Consider the following 23,908-nt stretch of genomic DNA (forward strand, 5'->3'; position numbering starts at 1 on the left):
GGGTGTGGTTTGATCAAATTAGATGTGGTCTCAGCATTCACAACAATCCCGCAATGGTCCTGACATTTTGAATGTTGATGGATGGATTTCCCACAGTGGGCCTGCCCACTACATAAATATTTGATAAATTTCTGAGCTAACAATTACAAACACATACAGAACTAAGAATTCAAAGAAGTACAAACATTAGCATAGCACATAGACCTGCTATGTATATATATTATTAAACACACATGCGTGATATGTATATGTTATATGGATGAGAGAATAGATGGATGGATCCAACCCTCTAACACGCCCTTCCAGGTAGTTTATAGTCTGCTGCAGATTGGTATCATTGTGGATCATTGTCTCACAGATTACTCAACTGCATAGTTTCTTTCTTGCCTTACTTGCCGTTTTTTTTGTTTAATCTCTTGTCAGGTAAGAGAAACATGTTTTATTTTTTAAATATATAGCTTAACACATTTCAACTGAAAGTGGGATTTATTATAATTAACCTGGCATACAGCGACAAATGTAGTTTTAATGTGTTGAACGCTCAAATTTGAAAAATTTTTAAAACAATATTTTTAGGTTAATTTATTGATTAAAATTACACCTAAACACAACCAAAGTTACAGGCTACACTACAGTCAAACAAGCTAATGCTATATAATGAAATACATACAGGGACCTGTTGGCACAAAAATACTTTTATTAAAGATGAATTTTGCTCTCTTCTTCTGTATGTGCGAGTGTCTGCATGCAGTGAAGGCTTAAAAGCAGGCAGTGGCTTGCTAAAATTTAATTAAAGAAGAGATACTTACACACAAGTGATCAGGTAGTGCAAACAGGGAAATCTTGATATACTAATCATCACAACATGGAATAAACTGTTGGAATGACGTGCAACCTTCTTAATGGGCACTATTATTACTGTATGGCAACCTAAAATACAGCAGTTCAGTACTGAATTCAGAAGAAATAAAAGCTGAAATTCTGAACTCTTGTCTCATACTCATCTATGATCTTAAACCCAAATGTCTTCAGTGAACAACAAAAACAAAGGAATTTGCCTTATCGTTCCAAAACTTCTGGAGGGGACTGTAGATCTCAGGGAATATTGGGAGCTGTCCCCAAATGACATATCGGTTTGATATTTTATATTGTTTATACTATAAATACATTTTACTAAAGACCAGCCTGACAATTAGTTTCACACTTACTGTAATAAACTAGTCATTTGTTTTACTGTTGGCTTATTGATGATTGGTTTTCCTAATTCATGAATTTACTCACCAGTGTCACATACTGTCTCCACAGATTGCCTCTGTTCTTCATTCAAGAACGTCACGCTGCCAAGATGCGTCCCAAAGTGGTTCTCATGTCCCTACTGTGTACCGCTGCCTGTGGACTGCTGTCTAGATTCACATGGAATTTATCTTTATGTTTCCTCGGATCCGAGATGTCAAGCCTTTGTGCCTGTCCCAAATGTTTAACAGGGGGTGATCCATGGTTTAGGGAGATTATTAATGCATCCCCTACACTCTTTTTGTCAAGAAAAAGTACAACCTCAGAGGATACTTTTAATTGGTGGAAGGTAAATGTCAACTGACACAACACAGATATTCTGCAGCTTCTGCTGCTCTGTTTCAGTGTTAATCATTTTAGAGACTTTGACTGGCCCTGCAGCAAACTATTTTGGACTTTTTGTGTTTCCTTTCTATAAGAGGAAGAATCTAAGCTATCCTTACCACAAGAGGAAGCCGTTATATGTAATTCTGAAGGCTTACAGCTAGGTGCAGTTAGGCCCAGGTTAAATTTCAGGTTACAGAAACCCAAAAGCAAAAACACATGGCACCAAACCAAGGCTGCGTTTTATTAGTTATTCACCATGCTGACTTCCCCCCCGGCACTTGGCCACAAGGGATTCACCCCTCTCATTGTAAGGGTAAATTTCATTTGTCTGAAAAATTGACGTGAACTTCTACCCATGTGGGGCTGAGGGAGCCAGTCAACAAAAATGATCACTGTGGATATGGTGCATATTACACACAGTGCATTGCAGTCATGCACTTGGTGCAAGAAAAAACATCCATGTTAGTTGGCAGTATTGTAGGGGACATAAATTTCCTATTGCCTAGTTAGCAAATAGTTTCTCATTAATAACATGATATTTCTGCGGTTAATATTTACTTGGATTGTTGTACTTTTGTGCGATTTCTTTCTCCCCAACATTACCTGCATGGAAACAAATGTTTTGCAAGATTGCTCCATTTCAAAGGACATATGAATTCCTAAGATACACATCGGGGAGCGAGGACGCTTGCCAGAGAAGCTATAAGTTAGGATGCATCGGTGTATCCTTTGTAGAATCCTTTTCGACACTTCATTATATCCAAAAGAGGCGTGCCACACAGCTGTAATACATAAAACAAGGCAGGAGCAGGGCTTTACAGTATTCATAAGTTGTTTTAGTTAGTCAAGATGATCAAAAACGCGATCAAACGCTCTGCCCTTCACCATTTGTGTAGCGCCTCATAAGGCTTTGTTCTAACCGCATGCCATTTCACCTTGATATTACTGATGTTTTTAGCATTGAATGTAGGTTAGCAATGTCCGGATGGGTGGGGCTGGATCATAAAATTAACATTCTGATTAATAGCGGGTGAGTTACGAGTGGGTGAAATAAGGTGACTCCCCATTAAAGGGGTAATTATAGTTTTCAGTGTCGAATAGCGGTGCGGTTTTTAGATTGCTTAGATTGTATATTATGTGGGTCACGTTAGTTACAGCGACTGAGACGGTGGAGAATCTGTGTACCTGAGTATCGAACACCAATAAATCTAAATTGAACATTATGAAGGAAACAGTGGTAGATCCGTAGTAATGTATGTAATTGTTAAAAAATGTGGTAACAATCTTAATTATAATATTTAGTTCTATAATATTTATAGTATTTAGTTCATTAACTGTTTAATTATCATCCAATCCTCACTTTTGTGAGATACTGTTGCTGGCTGCCTTGCACCACTAAAAACCACTTTAGGCTGTGGTGTTGTCACTGTGAAGTTCAGAATCAGTAGGCCAGAGAAAGCATTCGTGAATGTCCCAGCCTACGTAAGCCAGTAGATATGGTGGAAAATCCAACCCGATTTCTTCATATAGGAAGCAGCAGAATGGCTGTTACAAGCAACTGAGGAAGCCGGCGAATGGTTAATTTCTCTCCCTACGTGCAAGGCGAGGAGGTTAGAAAAAGGAGTCGAGGATGTATAAACAGAGAAATGAGAAAGGTATAAATAGAGAAAGGCAAGGCTGTAATCAAAATATACTGTATATTGGGTGGGAGACATCTCCCCATTATTCAAATATGCTCAAAATGTCTTTTTTGCTATTCCATGACAGTGGAATGTACTGTCTACTATGCACTGCCGTCTTAAATAATCATTAGCAAATGTGATGTTAATCATAACTAAACTTAACAAATTAGATTATTATTTCAACCGTTTCTAGTATTACGGTGTAGCCTACGTGTGGTTTGTTCAGTTGGTTTTGCCACTGTACTGTCTCTTTTCAGATGTATTAAAAAATGGAACACTAGAATGTAATAGGAGTGTTAAATAGGCTAAATCACTGTTGAATGCTGTTGTTTTTGTAGTGTTATTAAAATGATCATTTTTATAATGAATTATAATGTTAATTATAATGTAAGTAAGCTGTTTGCTAACATGTGCGTTATATGAACTTAAAAAAGGTGGTATGTATTTGCATTTTTCTGGAAAAAAAAGGCAGACAAAGATTAGTACCAAAAACATTTTACGTTGTTTTTCTGTTGTGTTTCAGACCTTGCATGGTTCAAAATGCAACTTCACTTTCTACAAGTCAACAGTGGACAAGCTGTTTCAGATATTCCCACCCAATGCAGCTGTTGAAGAATCCAGTCCTAACCGTTGCAGGACTTGTGCTGTAGTGGGGAATTCTGCTAATTTGAAGGGATCAAAATATGGACCTCTGATAGATTTCCATGACATCGTCATTAGGTAAATATCACTCTTCAATGAAACCCATGAATGTATAATCTCATCTTTACTAAAAATACAAATCTTACTGCCACCTTTAAAAAGCTTGAACAAAACTGTTGACACAGACAATTTCTGAAACTGTATCATTGTCCTTTAACTACATGAGATTAAATATGTATCCCCCTTTATCTTTTAGAATAAACCGAGGCCGTACCCAAGACTATGAAGCAGATGTTGGAAACAAAACAACTCATCATGTAATGTATCCGGAGAGTGCTACTTATTTGAAGGACACCACACATCTTGTGTTTTTTCCATTCAAAATAAGTGATTTCGACTGGATCCTCAAAAAATTCACTATAGGGTAGGTGTGTAAAACAAAGCTGCTATTGCTATCTGTAATTTTAAGAAAACAAACTAAACCAAACAAATTAAGTTGGCCAAACCAAACAATTAGGTTAGCTGAAAGACTCTAAGACACTCCTTAAAGCTGAGGGGAACTGCAGAGTTGTGTGATTATTGCCTGTAATTTCATCACTTTGAGTGCCTCCTTTCACATTACACATAGTCATTTGATCCATTTTTAATATAAAAATACAAGGCTTCATAGCAGGGTCGGCAGAGTGCAGTGACAGGTAAAACTGATAAGGGCCCAAATGCAGACACTAGTGAGAGCAGGATCCAGTTTGTATGATATAGTATACAGAGAACTACTACAGGCAAGTCCAAATGAAGGCAAGTTCCAAAACGAAACATAGCAACAGAGCCAAATAATCCAAAGAGTACAGGGGCCTGTACCACGACCCAGGATTTTAGCTTATCCAGATAACTTTAGGGTTGACCCTGGGCTTTCAGTACCATGACATTGGTTCGCTTCTTACCAGGGTAGATCGCCATGGTAACTTATGCTGAACTGCTAACCTGCTCCGGAGCAGTTTATGTTCCAGAAAAGAGATGAACTCACCATCTGTCGAAGATCCCATAGAATGTTTAATAGGCTGCTTTTTCGTTTGCTGTGGTGATGCGGAGAACCTTCGTATCACTATATCACCCTACAGAGACTGATTGAAAAGCTTTGTAAGCCAGGCTACTACTTGATTTTTTATAGTAAGCCTACTTACCATTTTGAAATGCGTTTTATATTTATTTATTTGCTCCCAAGTCCGTTTCACACAAATAAAGGGGTTTGACTTTTCTTACGTGAGGCTGAATATTATAAGCATATTGTTGGGGTGTGTGGACAGGATGAGGACCCAATTGCAAGACACAGGAGCAGAGCAGGAACAGTTCTAGAGATGAATTAACAACGGGAGTGACAGAGTTCCAACAAGTATTTCAAACTGAGAATCCAAAAATGTAAAGCAAAGTCCAAACAGGGGAAGTCAAAAAACACACAGCTTAATCCGAAAACAGAAATCCAAGATCCACAGGAACAGACAGGGAACAAGCAGGGGATGACCCAAGACAGAGCATGAAAAGCAACAGTGGAACACAGATAATTACTGACAAAAAAATGATGATTTTTATTTTTTGTTTATCATTTGTGTTTTTGCCCTCATATGTCACTGGCAAGGCGTATACTGTAAATATGCTCACGGTTATTTTTTCCAATGAAAGAATGCATAATCCCATCTTTTATCTTTTGTGATTTTAAAATAAGGAAACACAGTTAGCTATTAATGCTTATTTATTGCATATTTCGAACAATTGAAATCAAAGCAAACATTGCTTGAAAGAAAGTTTCCTAAAAATGTAGAAAATAAACTTTAAAAAATAGCTTTTTTGCAGACAATATAAATTATTGTAAATACTTAAATGCATCTTAAAAGTAGAAAATAACTTTTATCTCTTGTAAACAAATGTTAAATATTGCCATATAAAAATAAGTATTTACTCCAGGTTCTTACTAAGAAACACTAGCATGTTTACCTTCTCAGGTTTCAGGGAAGATCTGAGGCATGTAACAATGTTTCCTCCTGAAAACTCGCTCTGATGGGGAGTTAGGGGCTGGTATACAGAGATAAATTTTCGCCACCCTACTTAGAGTAGGGAAGTGTACATGATGCTTTCCCCACCATTCCAGTGGATTTTCCTCATTATCCAGCACGGGGGACACCAACTAGCTGCTAAGCTCTGCTTCTAGTGTTTGCTGAAGTGATAAAGTGGGTACAGTTGAAGGAGGTGCCTCACTTCCTTTGGCTTCTTTGTTTCTGATGAAGACCTAGAGGGCTGTGTTCTCTCAGTGGTACTTTCCCTGCGGACTGCAGCTGCTGACACCATCTCCGTTTTCACTTTCTCCTGAATGGAGGGGACATGGTGTGCAGAAATGTATGTGTCTGTGTAAATCTTGGATCAACAAAATTGGCGGTGTCCAGTAGCTCTTCTGTAATGGGGTCGAATGAAATGGTCACATACTCCTCTCCTGACCAGGCATCTGTGAACTCCATCAATGGGGAAAGAGCTCTGTTGACAGCCCCCAAGACATCCAGGTCAGCCCAAGATGGAATAAGATGCCTTGATTTTTTATAATCAGCGAGTACCTGTGGAATGGCTCTCTTTTTCTCAGTGCAGTCATCATTTGCGTTGATCCCCATCGGTTTTCAGCTTGTGTTGAGGCAGGTTCAGCTCTTGTTGCGCCTTAATACCTTCTGCTTTTTCAAACTATAGGAAAAGGCACAGACTGTTTTTGCACACCATCATTGCCCGCACCACACATTGATCTTTGACTGCATTTTCTGAAATAAACACACAAAAAAAACACAATTGATGGTTTCACTTATACCTTACAATTTTACAAACTGTAGCTCTAGATAAATTTATACAAGAGGATTACTAACACATCTTTTTTTTTTTATTTCTACTCTAATGATGACCCAATGTAGCGTTGTTACATTGTAATGTTATTTTATTGTAGTCACAGTAATTATTTAGTGTGCTGAAGGACAATTAATATTTATATAGCCCCTTTTCAAACACATGTAAAAAAGCTTTTCAGCACAGAATATAAAAGTAAAAACACAGGTCATATAAAAAACATTTAGATGGAAACTAGATTATTGAATATTGTAGCATTGTTTCGTTTAAGCGATGTGCACTTACCGATTGCAGGTGCAGCCTGTGTCCAAAACATTGCTGCCATGTCCATCCGTTCAGCTTTGACAACATTAGCGCAGTTGTCCTTCATAATGGCCACGAGGTTCTCTTCTGTTAGTTCCCACGCAGAAAGAGTATCTCTCAGGCCCTGCGCGATCATCTCTCACTTGTGATGGACTGGAAAATATACTGTCTCAAGGCACCTGTTGCTTAACAGACTTCAGTTCAGCAGCTACCTTGTTTGGTACATGTTGGGCAACGCAGTTTGGGAAAAATATGATCACGGTGGAACAGTGTGTCTTCTGTCATGTGTTTTAATGAGTTGTTTAAACCCACTGTGCTCCACTGTAGCTATGGGAGCCATATCCTTCAATGTGGTAACAAATGGCGTCAGTTATTTCTTTCCATCTTCTTAAATCCTTTTCATATTTTGTAGCGTTTGTCAATGTTTGCGTTATCGACACCTGCTTTATAGAGGCACTTGTTGCTGGGCGCCTGTCAGTCTCTTTTCTTTTTTGAGCCATGCACTGTTCATATTCGGTAACGTGATTGTGCTCCAAGTGTTGAAACAGATTGGTGGTTTTACCTTTGGTCGCTGAAACAGTTTTTCTGCAGGGGTTGCATTTAATGTGAGTTTGTTCGTTGTCATCTTTATTGAAGCCAAAACTTGTCCAAACGACAGACACTGCGTGTTTCTTTGGTACAAGCTGCTGTTGCTCAGTTGACTCTGTTTGCATTCTCCTCCATGTTGCTTTGATGCCGCAGACTGGACGGGGCGGAGTCACTACACACGTGGCTGTATGTTTGTAAGGGGAAAGTACATGAACACACAGTGGACTGAAATATGAATAGGATTAAAAAACTGAAATAACCGACATCGGTTTCGATTATTTTTCGATTAATCATCATCCAGCCCTAGGATAAACCAGGAATTAAACAGGAAATAATAACAAACTCAAACCATGACTTTATCATCTAGGAACCAAGTAGAAATTTATATAGGCTTTACTGTTCTTCCTGAGCTGTGTAGAAATGTAGTAAAGCAGCAAAATGTCATTATTTATACTTAAAGTTGTCAGGGATTTAATCCAAATCAACAGGCAAGAACAAAACTCACAGTCTGAGGAAACTGGCTACATCCAATATGAAGAACAGGTAGCGCAGCAACTGACAGAACACACATCTGGACTGAACAGAAAAACCAAACATATATACACCAGGGACTTACGAGCAGGGCGGGAGCAACACAGGTGACGGGGATCAAGGCTAATGAGGCAGGCAGGCAGAGAGACAGCAGGGGGAAAAAGTATGTAACTGACTAGTGATGTATTTAAAAAAATTGCAATGACTCGTAGTCACTGGTTATAACAATGCAACATTTTAACATGACAAAATAGTGTTACATGATGTTTTTCCAAATAATACTTGAAAATCTATTTACTTTCTACTAAATTTAACAATTAATTTCCTCCCTTTGGTAAAACAGGGCTGTGAACCCAAAGAAAATAGCTAACAAGGATTTGGTGAGTATTTGAAATGATTTTGCATGTAACTGACATACTGTATATAGATATGATAAGTCATGTAATACGCCATACAATTAGGGCTGGGCGATATGACCAAAAATGTTATCACGATAAAAACACATCATTCGATATCGATAATTATCACGATATATGTCAAATCATTATTTCTTTTAAAGTTTAAAGGCTGATTTGTGCTCCTGAGTGAAAATTGAAGAAACCAGATGGTTAATTATGTGGTTAAACTTTTCTTTATGTTCAGAATGTGACACTTGATGCCAAACAGTGGATCGCTTCACAAGTCTGAGTTAGAACATTTAAAACTATTATCTTTTTCAACAAATATGATTAGTTAATCTTTTTTCAGGCCTCTTTTTTCAACAAAATAAATATTTTTATAGAAAAATTAGGTGCAAATTTGTTTGTGATTCATGTGAATTAAAGCAAATATTTATTGACGTTATATTCAACATTTATTATATTGTTATTGAGGAAAATGATATTGCGATAATTATCATTGTTTTGTTTTATTTTCCAGCCCTACATACAATACGATAATAAATTGTATTGAATGGTGCATTTATTGCAGAAAGGGATGATTTATAAATGTCAGTTAAAGTGCTATGTCTGATTCATAACAGGTGATGATCCTCAATCCGGATTTCATAAAATTTGTTCACGAAATGTGGCTGGGAAAGAAGGGCTGGTATCCATCCACTGGCTTTCTGACTCTCGCTCTCAGCATGCAAATGTGTGACGAGGTAAGTTCACATTACACATTCTGGCCTCACACATTACACGTTGATACAGTGGGAAAGACAAGGAAGAGGAAGATAATAAATAGGAACAAAAATTGACCGGTAGATCAAGAGCTTTACCTTACAGCTCAGCTCTCTTTTCATCACAACGGTGCGGTAAAGCGAGTGCAATACCGCCCCTGCTGCTCCGATTCTCCGGCCAATCTCCTGCTCTAGTCTCCCCTCACTTGTGAACAAGACCCTGAGGTAGTTGAACTCCTTCACTTGAGAGCTGAAGGTCACAGGCCAATGATGCCATCAGGACCACATCATCCGTAAAAAGCAGCGACGAGTTCCTAAGCCCACCGAACCGCAGCTCCTCCTCACCACGACAACGCCTTGATATCCTGTCCATGAATATCACAAACAGGATTGGTGACAAAGCGCAGCCCTGGCAAAGGCCAACCCTCACCTGGAAAGAGTCCAACTTACTTCCGAGTACTCGGACACAGCTCTCGCTTTGGATGTACAGGATGACTGCATGAAGAAAATGAGGCAAATTCTCACAGAGCTACTGAGTCCCTCTGAGTAATGCTGTGGAGGAGGACGTAGTCGTTGTAGAGAGGGCACAAATACCAGGATGTCCAACTGTCTGCATATGCCTGTTATAGCTTCACACAGCCAGTGGGCCAAACACTGCTTTGTCAGAGGCTTTCCTTAAGAATGCTCAGTGTAGCAACAAATGACACTAAATTACACAATGAAATGTAAATAAATATCTAACAATATGTAATATAAAAATTATGAAGCATTCATACAAAATAGTACATTAAAAAACACTTTTAATGGCAACAATACTTTGAGATAAATCCAGCTGAGATTCATGGTCTCATTATGGTTTTCCCAGGTCAATGTTTTTGGGTTTGGAGCAGACAGTGATGGAAACTGGAGCCATTACTTTGAAAAACTCTCTGACAAAAAGCTGGGAACTGGAGGTCATCCTGGAATGAAAGAATATGAAATTATTCTGCAACTACACAGGCAGCAGAGAATTGTTCTTTTTAAAGGATGGTAATATTTGTTTATCTTTTTCTGTTTGTGTCTCTGTCTGTCAATTGCATTAACATAAGCACATGTACGTAAGCTTTTACAGAACACTGGAAAAACTCAACCGTAATTGATTTGGCCTTTTAGCAGTTATTTAGCGTGTCTGATGTGCCTTGCCAGGCTTATTATTAGCGAGATCGCTGATTCAACACTATTGTTCTTTGAATCTTAATTATTACTAATTATTACTACTACTTTTGCATACTTTCAGCTCCAAAGCTGTATTCAGGTTGTTGATATCTTTTCACATTATTTAATTTTCACGGTCTAAATTTTGTGTGTAATTTTTTTTGTGCTTTCTGGCAATTTTCTGAGTTTAGTAGAGTCCCGATACAGCAGTTGCAGTTGGGCTAAAGGCTATAAATCAGATCCTTTTTTAAGTGTTCTGTCTTACACTCAAGTCTGCATTCTCCTCAGTTATGTATAGGCATAGTGTGCTATCTGTTTAGGGCTAAAAAGGTTAGTTTTGCCCAATAATCTATTTCTTTTTATTTCATTATAATTAGGTTGGGTCTAACTTTTCTGTCTAAGTTCCTATGTTCTCCCTATTAGTGACCATATAGCCAGCAATAAATTTAACTAAATTTCAGTATGTGGTCTGACAGTTATAATTCTAGGGGAGAATACATAATTTGTTTTATCAAGCCTGTATGTTTTTACTACTTATTATGTTGTTTGTATTTTCTGTTAAAATGTTAAATAAATTTCTAAAATTATCAGCTCTTCAGCTGATTCAGTGTTTCTTGAGTGTATATATATATTCAGATATTTACATACCTTTAACATAAAGAAATATAGTATTATATAATATAAGAAATCCAAACTGTGCAAGGTCGGGGCTCTAGAAGAACAACATCACCATGGGTGTTTAATTTGAGAGTGTTAGTGTGCTTGCTGGGTGGTACATTAAATCACTGATGAATAAATGAATTGGCCCAACTTTTTATTTTATTTTTTTTGTACTGCAGCCCTGGATAGGTGCGACTCACCCCTCACAACAACACATTCTCACGCCTGACTCGTCACATATGGACGCTTGGTCAAGTCGCTTTTTAACTCCCTGGGTACCCCTGACTTTTAGACGTTTAAGGCTCCGCTATTTGTTGTTGCTAAGCAATGTTTTGTGGTGTTAGTGGACTGCATTCGTTAGCTGTGGTGCTCAGGAACGCTCACAGGGCTACGTCCCGACCCAGTGCCTTCATAGTAAAAGCAGAATAGTGGCTGTTCCAAGCAACAGAAAACAGGCGTGTGCTTGATATCTAAGTGAGGCTACAGCCCATTGACAATAAGGCAGTTAATGTCGTGTAAAAATTCAAGACTTGGGCCAGATAAGAAAGCTTGAACTTTTACCAACATTTTTATTATCAACAAAAACAGACACCAATTAGAATACAAAAGTTCCACCGGAGTGTGTCAGAGATCGGTGCAAAATAGAGCCCCATTCTGTTACCAGAACAGAGACCCGAGTCGACATGAAAACCATGTAACGACTGACTTTCACCTCCTTTTGGACCTCCTTTTATAGCTCTGTTTCTTGGCTTCACATCATCTCTTGGCTCTCTTTCCTACTGCACCTGGGTCTGGGAAAGTCCCTGACTGCCTGCTCCTCCTCTCTGTGTCCTCTGCATGAACTCTGCTTGATCATGCCATTTCTTCCATAACCTGACTTTTGCGGAATAAACTGGTGTTGTTTGTGCTCTGTGCTAAAAACAGGACATTCTTACTGTGATGGACTATATTGATGTATGTTTTGTTATACAATTTGCACAAAATCTGCTTCTATATTTTCCTTTGCAGGTATTTTTGATGCTGCCTCACTGTGTTCCCTCCCTTTTCTCCCAAAGCACACAAACTTGCTCACACACACACACACACATGTGCCTGGGCAGTTAGATACAGAAAGGAGCATATACACTCAGAGCTGTAGAGTTTTAACACTGTGATCCTAATTTTACACTATAAAATAACACTTTAAATGACGACAATGTAGAACACCATTGCTCTAGTAATAAATGATAACAATTTAGGCTATAATGCTCCAAAATAATTCACAACACAGTGAAAATTTTATTTATTAATAAGTGATTTCATTGAAAAACCACATATAGATCTCTGCCAGACTTTTAACCAGAACTAAGAAATATGACCACATTACCCTTGTTTTAGCTTCATTACACTGGCTCCCAGTATGTTTTAGAATAGACTTTAAAATTTTATTGATCACTTTTAAAGCTCTTCATGGCCTCTCGTCGTGTTATATTTCTGAACTTTTAGTCCCATACGCACCAGCACGTACCTTGAGATCCTCGGGCAGAGGTCTGTTGTCTGTTCCAGAGTCTCGACTGAAAACTTATTTAAAAAGTTATTTTAAATTTTTAAAATTTAATAATCAATGCAGCCAGCCATCTTTTCAATAACCATAATCCTCCTATCTGTGGAGTCTGTCAGTTTCTTGATCTGTTCACTATCATCTTTCACTAAAGCAGCAACCAGCCTCCCAAACGCTGTTCAAAGAGATGTCTCTGACTGTAAATCTCACTTTTGAGAAGTTCTCAACTGGATTCAAGTCAGGTGAGGAAAGGAGGGCATCTTTGCGGCCTTTGCTGGCTAGCCAAGCAGTGTATAAATCCCAATAAATCCCAATTTATGCCTGCAAAGTGGCATATGTGCATTTCAAGCCCTTTTTTGTGTGCATACGCAATGGTTATAAATGAGGCCCCAGATTAAAGGACCGGTAAAAATCACAGCTTGAGACGTTTCTTGTGTTAAAGCAATTGACAAATTAGAGATAAGTTAAGAGAGTTATTGCCTCCTGAATGAAGTGAACAGCGCCAGCCCTTTAGGGAGGCAGCTTTTTCTGGAAAACTGAAACTGCTTTTCAGGGCCACCCACTTTCCTCTAAAGCCCCCTTTAAGCATTTTACAGCTTTTCTCCCACTTGGAGAGATCAGGACTTCCCCCTCCAGTTGTCCACACAATCCAGGGGCGCGAGGGCCCCTTCTACTACAGCATGTTAAACGGACAGATGGTGTCCTTTTCAGCGAAACTGAACATTAGTTTTGAATTGTAACTCCAGATTCTATTGGTATAGACGCTTTCATTGGACATGTTGCCAAGGTGATGCGCCCTGCCCAAAGTCAACTTCCGTTCTGTTTGTTTTTTACTGGGTTTGTGTTTACTGGCTAATTTGGTGAGTGATATCCAGTACAGTGTTTCCCATAAATTCATTTGTGGCAGCCCACCACATTATCAGCGCTGACCGCCACATAATAATTTTGTTTTTTTTACCATTTAAGATGGGAAAACTTGGTATTTGATTGCAGAACATATTCGCTCAGCACCTCCTCTCACTTGCTCCCTCTCTCTCTCCCGCAAACACATTGACAGCAGACCAGTCTGTGTATTGAATGGCTAGTATCGTGAACACCGCTGCACAAATCTGTCCAACGTCAATGTCGGAGATCCCCCTGCCCGCCACAGTTACGCTGTCATTCTGTGGGAAATTCGGTAGAAAAACATTCTTGACAAAAAATTTTGTTCAACGGTTCTGCTAGTGTGACCTTATCACATTTCAGTTTGGCCAAGTAACATTTCTTTTCTTCGACTGGCAAGAATTACTAGCTAGTGTTATTTCTTGTTATGGATTGCTTGCGGAAGTCTGTCGGAAGTTAAGTTTGGGCCAGAGTAATGCATATGCGCAGTACCGTTTGTTTATGTTGTTACCGTTGAAAGCATCTACAGGCATAGACCTCTTAAGCTTGGGGGGCAATGCAGGGCCCATGGGAGCAAATGAAAACTGCACATGCGAATGGGGATAAACCCAAAAGTGACCGCTCTAAGAGGGCGGAGCTTATGCTCTCTGGAGTTAGGACAGGTAACTAATGAGTTTGCTCTTGAATGAGATTTTTGTCTTAGCAAAACTTATAGAAACGTTTGACAACTAAGACAGAGATCACTGACATAACAAGACATTTCTGTCATGGAAATTTAACCTGTTTTTTGTCTGGTTTCTTGTTAGCCCATATGGGCTGGGCACCATATGGTGCAGGACGTTTAAATAAACAAATGAATCAATTAATTACTGTACTTGTACTTTTACTGTAGTTGACTTTAAAAAATATTATTTTGCCTTTCAAATTAGGAGAAAATGTTTTTTTATTGATATGACATAAGAAGAATCATTCATTCAAGAAACACTCATACATTGAATTTAAGAGTTTATTAAACCAACTTTATTTTTTTTGTATGAATATGATTATAAGCAAGAAATTTTTATACTGGCAAACAATTGCATTACAAGTGTATTTATTCTTAATGAATGATATGCCATGATGCATGTGGGGGTGCAAGTGATGTGCCATCTTTAAAAGAATTCGGAAGCTGACAAGATCATCTGTTTCAAGCTCACGCCGTTGATGCTTGTGAATATAGGCATATTATTTATAGAAATCATCTGCTTTGAATAATAATGACATGTTTTTTTCACAAAAAAAATTCAGTTACCTCAGTTGCTTATTTGTAGGTTTTAATATACATAAATAGATTACTGGGCTTTTAACAAATGATAACTAGGGTATAGAATGGATGTATTGGTAATTCTTGAGCATTTTGCACTGCCTAACTGAAGAGCCACCAATCTTTTCACTACCAACTACCAAGAAACAGAAACTTTTATTGTTTTTATTGACAAAGACTGTGTGACAGGAAAGATTACAGTGGTCAAGCTGTCTGAGCTTCTCTAAGCCTTTACTGTCACTGAAAGCTGAAAGCAAGTGTTTGTTACAATATAGCTGAAATATATAAGTGTTTTTACCTTACCTCTGTATATCTCACCCATGCTCATGTCCACTTTGCCCTTCAATCATCTTTGAATGAGATTGAGTTTTGCCAGTCTCTGTATGAAGCGCACTGCTGATCAAATACAAGCACAAGTCTGACATCTAGTGGTGCATATACAGTACACGCTGCAGACTGCACACTGAAAGTCAAATCTTCAACTTGATAGCTTCACATATCTTACTTGGGAAAAACACACTGAAATTTTATGATGCAACATGTAAAAAAATAAAGCTTTAAGTATGTTTGTAAAAACATAATTAATTAGTTTGGGTCCCAAAAACTTTTTTCACTCTCATATTGTCACCTACAGATATTTTGTTTGCATTCAATCACACAAAAATCTTAACTTTCCCATTTAGTCTATTTAATCAAAAGATGTTATGAATTCACTTATTCACAAATTGTCAGTTGCTCATTAGTACTTAAAAAGTCAGAAAGATATTTTAGAAAATCGGATATATTATGATTTTTCCATGTCATTATTTTTCTCACTAACTACTCTTGCTGATTTATGGCTGAAGCCTGAAAAGAGACTGCTCTGTTAGGCCCTAGCAGGGCCTCTATTTATAGCTTTATTTAAGAGGTCAACATGAAAGCAGGAACAGGAAATGCTGGAACTGACGTGCAGCCCATCCAGTGAAACACACTTCCTATGATGTTTTATCTTTTCTCCTATGCTGTTCTTTACTTGTACTGATAACCTGAGGCCTTAAATGTTTTATTAAATGATGGTTCCATATCATCCACACATCGTAATGTCCAACCACTTAACATTGAGAGGAGCGTGTTTGATAGGAGTGTTTATACCATAGATTGATTACTTCATTATCATTTAACTGTTTATTAGGGTGCAGCAAATGATTTCAATTAATTTAATTACTAAAATAAATTAATCTTTTAGCATGTGAAATGTCAAACAATGCTAAGTGCCTGTGAAACTTCTCAAAGCTCAAGACCACGTCTTCAAATAATAATAAATGCCAAAACATTTCAATTTACGTGGATTTAAGTGGAATGAAATGCAGAAAATTACACAAATATAAATTTGTGTGACTAACATGTTTGTTATTTTTACTTAACTGCATGTAAAAATTATATTTTTATTTTAATCGACTAATTGACTTGGTAAACCTGTGTTATATGACCTTGATGTGGATGTCCTTTGCTCCGCTCGCTTTAAGGCGGTGTCACTTCCAGCCAGTTCAAGTAAACAACCTTCTCTCAGCCTCTGTGGCAACTGATTACAGCTGAGTGTAGGATGTTTACATGAACGGAGTCGGAACAACTGATATTGAGGATATAGGCCACTGGAACACAAAGTTATGGTTTGAACAGTATCTACAGTCCAGGGCCTAAATAGTACATTTTAGTAATAAGTATTAAGTTTGGATTTTATATAAATGGACACAGCTCAGTTACCTAGGTCTTCCTTTTCTGTGGAGCTGGAGGTAGTCGGAAGCAGCAAACATCAGACTGAAAGCTCTGCAGATAGACAGCTTCCAGTCGGGGATGTTTACAGCCCTAAACTACCTTGTTTGTTTGTAAATTCAGACTGAGACGATAATGTACACTCCCAGAGATAAAAGTCACAATATTCACAAGTATTGCAAAATCTAGAAATTAGGAACAGGACTCAAAATTTGAAGATCTTCCCTCATCTTTTCGAGATGTCGAGATCCCCAGCAAGCATGCTAGCTTCTGTGGGCTTCTACTTGCATGTGTAGGCTGGAAACGGTATGGAAAATGGCCATCTGACCAGAATAACATAGTGACTGCCACTGTACATGTTCTCCGTAGTGAATCCAGATTCCAGTGTCATTGTTTTCTGCAGTCTGGTATTTCCCTAAAATAATACAGAAGAAGACATATTAGCCTGACCTCATTTCCATTATACTGTACAAGTAATACTGGGTAACAAAACTGACACTGAGGACGACTTTCAATAACAATCACAAAGATATAAAACTGCAAGCTCACTGCCAAACATCTATTTAGTTCAATGATTTATGAGCAGCTGCTATGTGCTTCTATTAATTATAAGTCAATTAAAATAACTTTGTTGATCTACACTCACTGTACTGCTTAGCAAAGATTAACAAGCTAGCTTGCTATGTCTTATTAATTTGCAGTATGGGTAAATGACAACACTACGGTTAGATTCATAGTTATGAGACAGAGTGTTGCAGCATAACTGTACTGTAACGTCAGTGAAGTTCGACAGCTAGGATACATTGACTGGTACAAGGCCAGCTACTGTGTCCTATCCTGACTGACTGCAACACTGAAAAAGCGAACTTAAATAGTAAGATAGTCTTTAGTAACAGGCTTCAATTGTCGTAAGTAAATTGCTATCGCTAGCGAACCGCTTGAAGTAACTTTGTCTTGTGAGGCAGCCTGCCAAAGCAAACATTGTACTATGGTATGCTGTTAGCACTAGCTCCTGTTAGCCAACGACCTAGGCTAGCTAGCTCGCTGACTTTCTAGCTAGCTTCTGTTAGCTTGTATGTGACCCTAACCTTCTGCTGTCTGACGTTTCCTTACCGGCGAATAAAACGGTAATCCCCAGGCAACATTAGGTCGACACGCACTGCAATGATTAGCTTGAAGTTTGACTTGATTTGATCATGTTCTTTCCTGTTCTGAGGAACCTCTTAAGTTTCCTTCCGTTTTCATTCACTTGTCTTTATTTTGACCTTTGGTTACTCGACACCAACATTGACGTCATTGTCATGGCAACAGAGCCCCGCCTACCGGGCTTGGACAGACGGGGAATAATTGCATTTACATTTTACACTTGACATCACGCTGTCATAAACAGCATCTTACACTGAATGCAGTTTAAATGCTGAGCAGAGGCAAGCAAATACAAAGCTATGGCAGCTTAATGCATCTACCAAAGAGACCAAACAAGTCAAAGTTATTACACTTCTCCAGGCCCAGTGGAACCAGGTTACAATTAACAGTGGTGGAAGAAACATTGAGATGCTTTACAAAGCGAAGTAAAAGTAGAAATGTAACACCGAGTTGCAAGTACAGGTTTTGCATTCAAAATGGTTTTTTTAAATAGCAACATAAAAGTATTAGTAGGCCTACTCATGCAGAAAAAGAACTTATGTTAGTGTGTGTGTGTGTGTGTGTGTGTGTGTGTGTGTGTGTGTGTGTGTGTGTGTGTGTGTGTGTGTGTGTATATATATATATATATATATATATATTAAAATGTAATGAGGTGGAGCTATTTTTAACTATTTTATACACTGTTAGATTGTTTATATCATCTTCGGAAATCGTGGCCTGCCCTCTTCCCTCTCTGAAAGAATTACACAGTTCATGATGCCCGAGGAAAGCAGAAAGCATAGTGCAGACACCCTGGACACCGACTGTTTAAACTGCTGCCATCAGGCAGACTATCCAGGAATCTCAAAACAAGAACAAGCTGACAAAAAACAGTTTCTGTTCCACAGCAATCATTATGCAATAATGATTGCATTAAATACTGTCAAAAAATACTTCACAAATGCAGTTTACACTGTCACTTTACTTTACTTTACTAAGGGCATGTGCAATATTTCTGAATGAATGTCTGAGTAGGTCTGTTTGTGTTATGTGTTTTTATGTTTTTATATTTTATATTTTATAACCCCGTCTTGCGCATAATAAGGACTGCACTTAATTTTGTTGTACTGTTACAATGGCAATAAAGATATCTATTCTATCTTTATCATTTTAAAATTGCACTTTTGACACTTTTGTTATTTTGTCTATTCTGGTAGGCTACTTCTATATCATTATCTATGAATGAAAGTTAGGTCTTATCTGTTGATTAATCAACAATTAAAAGGACACTAATGAATGCCACTTTTGATAATTAATTGCACAAGATCATTCAATCAATTCAAAATCTCATCATTACGTGAGACATGAAGGCTCAAGGGTAGTCGTAGTTTGTTTTGAAGGTACACAGTGATGAATATCTGATCAGAATGCTGGCCTCGGCTCTGCTTTAGCTTCCAGTACCTCTGTGTGGTTCAGTCAGCGCTTGTGGGAAGTGTTAAGTCCAAACCAGTTATGTGGTCTGTCAATAACCAGCTGCCAGTCACTAAAAATTAACATCACTCTGACCTGTCACCTGGGTGAAATCGGGCAAATACCTTGTAGCTTTGAGCACTCATCAGCTGGTGTGCCTTTGCTTATGGCTGTTTCCTTCATGTTTTAAGGTATGGGATTTTATCCCACCCCTGTGTTAAATGATGACAAGTTTGTTGACATGTTTGATAAGTAGTGCATTCATTGGCCTAATTAATGACTTTAACATCTCATGTGTATCACATCAGAGTGATCCGTTTAGACCGTTTGACTCTCTTCTTTACCCTTGTATGTGTCCTGTAACACACAATGCACATTACTTCACAATAAGCGGGCATTATTCGGAGCTTTTCAGTAGTTGTAGTGGTTAAGTGCCTTGCTCAAGCGCATACTGACAGAATAAAGACTGATGGCTGGGGGAAATGGAACCTTCTGACATTATCAGAGAAATAAGCAAAGCATCAAGCCCTTATATGAACTATGTTGTACTGTTTTGTACTAAGTGCCATTTACAGTATCGGCCACAAGAGGTCAGACTGGATTCATCTACTCACCATCTCGTCATTATTCAGTGAAACCAAATTAACTGTGAACTCCTGTGATGGATTACAGGACATTTATTCACTATTTAATATTCAGTGCACATGAATGTGTTGCTAGATTATTTTAAGTACCCAATTTTTGGTCCAAAATGTAAAGCAAGATCAGCAAATGCAAATTTCTCAAATTATCTCTGAATGTATAATAATAACAATATTCATTATGTTTCAGAAAAGTGGTAAAGCCCTCAATATGTAACACTGCTGAAGGTTTCTTAATAATTCATGTAACATATCTAAGTTATTTCTTATGAAAAGACCGAGGGAAGAAAATCCATCTATAACCTAACCAGGAAAATTGATTCCCTTGTCATTCTGTGTGGTCTGAAATTGCCCAGAGCTATTATGAGAGAGACTGATTTCTCTGTGCAGTGGAGTGGAACATTTTCTCCTTGTAGAGCTTTTTGCGAGGTGTGAACAGATTCATAAGCAACAGCTCTGCTAAAGAGGTGTGTTCTCATGTGCTCACAGCCAGATATGCAAAACATGTTATACTCTGTGGAGTAATTTAACCAGATGCTGTACTGATAAAAGGTGCAATTCATGCTAATGACTCGTGCTTTTGTTTCTTTTCACATATGTTTCATTGAACCCTACACAACTGATCAACATTTTGTGTCAGCTTTATTCTTAAATGACATGATGAAATAAGTTGTTTGTCATGTACTTTGTGGTAAAGTAAGAGCAAAGTATTTAGAAGTAAACATTAAAAAAAATAAAGAGTATTTTTAAAATTAGCAGTTTTTGCTCCAGTGAATACAAAAAATGTAAAATGTAAAGTAAATAAAAGGTTCATTGACTTATTCAAGGTAATATACTAGCCTAAGCAAGTGATTGAGAATACAACAGGAAATACATACATTTATGTATACATAAACTAATGGTCAGCATAAAATAAATATATAATATACAATACATGTTTAATAAATGTTTAAATAAATAAAACAGACATTTGCAGATTTCATCCAGTACCTTGATCTGATCACAAAGATTTACTAACCAAACAATATGTGTACGTGGGGTGATTTCAACAACATATGTTCCTACATGTTTTTAAAAGTGTTTTTGTGTAGTGAGATATACAACGATCAATACAAGCTCTCAGTGGTTTTAAAGTTCCCAATTGAAATGTGTGTCTGAATGGTTTTATTGGGAGGCTGGAAGTTACTGATGCTATCTGAGTTTTAAAAAAATGTTTGTTTGGGGAGATATGTGCTTGATTGACAGGTCTCTCAAGCTTGAACACTTTGTTGGGGTGGTTGCTGCTTGCTCCCTCTACCTCAAATTCACCATGCTCCACCTAATTGCCAAAACATGCATTTTTCAGGACTAATCCACACACTACTGCAATTATAGTCAATAGGCTACATCACCAAGCCAAGAAAAAAATATTACTCAAAGACACATGGATAAATCCGGCTGCACCACTTTCTGGTGTGACCAGGCCTTTAGGCAGCCACATTAAACTCATGTACAGTACCTTGTTTCTTCCGCTTTGAGGTCTTGTCAGTTTTGAGATTAGTGGTTCCGTCTAAAGGCCCTTTCACATAGGAAGCAATTTGCGCAGTGCTTGCTGCTGGGTTCGCGCAAAACAGCTGACATTCAGCTATTTTGAACTTTGACCGTGGCGTGCGCTTTGCTTGCCAAACGGTGCGCTTTGCTTGAAGCAGCAACAAACTGCCCTGGCGTGGCGCAAGCCATTGAAAATGATGGATGTCATAGCGCAGCGTTGCAGTAGTTGCGGTCTTTCTGAAAGGCCTGTAAGACCTGTCCTGCTTTGAGAATGCTCCTCATTTTCTCCATGGCACAGTCTTGTGTCAATTTCACAATTCCTGGTTTTCTTTAATACCAAGGCTGGAATGTTTGTTTCCTCAGTAAGATTAGGCGACTTATTTACTTTTCTTGGCTTTAAGTTGATGTCCAGTAAAAAATACCTGTAGTTTTACATTATCAAGTAAAATAATACACTAGGGATACAGTACATTGTGTTTCTGCATCTTGCAATGGCTCAATGCTAAAAATATCTTGGCAACAACCATTTATTTTTTGGGTTGGGTGGGAGGTTACTCAATGTTTGTGAATGTGCTTCTCGTATTATATTGTCTTATCTAAAATGGCAGTGAAAAAAATAATGCTTAAAGGTGGGGTATGTGATTTTAATCCAATACACACCTTTTGTCAGTGCAGCTAATATTTCCTCACTGAACAGTTAGCTGTCCATTCAGAGTGTGTGCGCTAAAAAAAAATTGGTGTATGTACACTCTCTGTAAATGGGAAACAAATTCAGACAGAGCCACACAACACTTCCAGCCATCATTTGTGTGTAACGTTAAATTACTTGCCCACGGACATTCAGCTTCAACTTTCTAGTTCGCCAAGACATGCTGTTGTTGACCATCTCATCCTCTCTACATGTTAGCTTTGCAGCAGCAACTGTAGTGAAAGCTTGCTAACACTCAATTTAGCTAATGTTAGTAACATTACTGGCTGTGCCATTGTTCACTCTATATTATGGTGTTAGTCATTGTTTTGTATTTCTCCAGAATCGCAAATGCCTCCTTAAACATTTTCTTCTTGTTAATGAAAAAAGAACCAACGTGTTTGGCTAGGCTACGCATATTCCTTGATTGTTTTCCATGTTTTCAGAGTTAAGCGTTATTCAAAAGATGTCTGAAAAATAAATAAGCCATTCAACCATCCTCTACATCCACTGGGCAAATGGCAGGTTATGCAAATGAAAAGCCACCAGTCTATCACACATAAAGAGACAAAGAGAGAATATACCTACAGACAATTCAAAGTGTCCAGTTCAGCTGACGTGAATGCCTTTTGGCCACAACATTGACATCTACATTTTGTGGTATAGTATATGGTCAATTGTCAACCTGCAATGCTGACCATTATGGCATTTTCAGGCCGCAGTGTGAACATGACATGAACACAATGTTGTACTCTATGGAGTTCTACAATCACACTCAAAGGACTATGGGAGCTTTGTATACTATAATAGCTCTAGTCATTGAATTTGATTGGTTAAAATACATACCAGCCATGATATTCATTCCCTTCGCTTTGTGTCGCCTTCACTCTTCTTCAAAGAAAGTGAGTTAGGGGTAGGGGTGGGGTAGGAGACCCCAGCCCTACCCCAACCTCCAAGTGGGGTGGGGTAGGCGATATTCAGGGAACAGAGAGCCACAGTATATATTCACTTACGATATGACCAGAGAAAATCGCTTACAGACGTTGTGAGCAGACGTAATAGTGCACAAAGGCCTCATGTAGGTGTTCTGTGAAGCGCAGTGGGTTGCCGGTAGTGCTGGCAAATATTAATCTCCTCTACTGTGCCTTTTTTCAAGTTCGGTACATACTGCTTCTGGGAAATAGCACAGCCTGTCACTGAGAGTCAACGACAAAACCTTCACCTTCCGATGCCTACTCAAGATTTGTATATTACCAGGCTAAAGGCCAGCCATCGAGAGAGGCACGCTCCTTTTAACACTGTTTTGCATTTTACCAACTCCTAATGGAAATATCTAGGCTGCTCAATGCTCCACTGTCTTCACTACATAGTTTCTGATTTTGTCTGCTGTTTGGTGATGGGAAGGTAGTAGGCTATACTGTGGGTTTAACAGAGCTGAAAACAGCTGTCTGCTGTCTCTGGAAACAAGGCAGATGAGACTCATAACACTGAATCAACGCAGAAGCTGAGTGCTGTAAAACCAACAGTTTGTTAGAAAAGTTTTTAACAAATGCGAAAATGCTCTGTAGAACTGAGCGGAGCTGCAGAGGCGGGTGATAATTCTAGTATACTGGGAGGTAGTGATGGTGCAGTGGATAAGACACATGCTTTTGATGTGAAAGACCCCACAGTGGGGTTCAAGCCCCCACTGTGAGACATCCATCTTACATCCCTGAGCAAGACAA

At 38.4% G+C, this 23,908-nt stretch overlaps 1 protein-coding gene and 1 long non-coding RNA gene across 3 annotated transcripts; one reads left to right on the forward strand and one right to left on the reverse strand.

Annotated features, from left to right (window-relative positions):
• Positions 1–339: 339 nt before the first annotated feature.
• Positions 340–11,183, forward strand: LOC119907731 (CMP-N-acetylneuraminate-beta-galactosamide-alpha-2,3-sialyltransferase 1-like). 2 transcript variants are annotated; one of them, XM_038725423.1, is made up of 7 exons: positions 340–423; positions 1,306–1,582; positions 3,826–4,022; positions 4,201–4,368; positions 8,584–8,620; positions 9,262–9,381; positions 10,265–11,183. In XM_038725423.1, the coding sequence occupies exons 2-7, from the start codon at positions 1,346–1,348 to the stop codon at positions 10,430–10,432; spliced, it is 927 nt and encodes a 308-aa protein (XP_038581351.1). In that variant the 5' UTR covers positions 340–423; positions 1,306–1,345; the 3' UTR covers positions 10,433–11,183. The 2 variants fall into 2 exon arrangements, with proteins under 2 accessions (XP_038581351.1, XP_038581352.1); XM_038725424.1 differs by lacking the exons at positions 340–423; positions 1,306–1,582; positions 3,826–4,022; positions 4,201–4,368 and adding an exon at positions 4,925–6,493.
• On the reverse strand, positions 5,674–8,300 carry LOC119907733. The gene is made up of 3 exons (XR_005445128.1): positions 8,215–8,300; positions 7,104–7,893; positions 5,674–6,739 (listed from the first exon to the last, which is right to left on the reverse strand). It is a non-coding gene; the product is annotated as an uncharacterized LOC119907733 (long non-coding RNA).
• Positions 11,184–23,908: the final 12,725 nt, after the last annotated feature.

This window comes from Micropterus salmoides, unplaced genomic scaffold, assembly GCF_014851395.1.
Source record: "Micropterus salmoides isolate LMB-PRFRI ecotype aquatic unplaced genomic scaffold, ASM1485139v1 Ms_hic_scaffold_17, whole genome shotgun sequence".
NCBI lineage: Eukaryota > Metazoa > Chordata > Actinopteri > Centrarchiformes > Centrarchidae > Micropterus > Micropterus salmoides.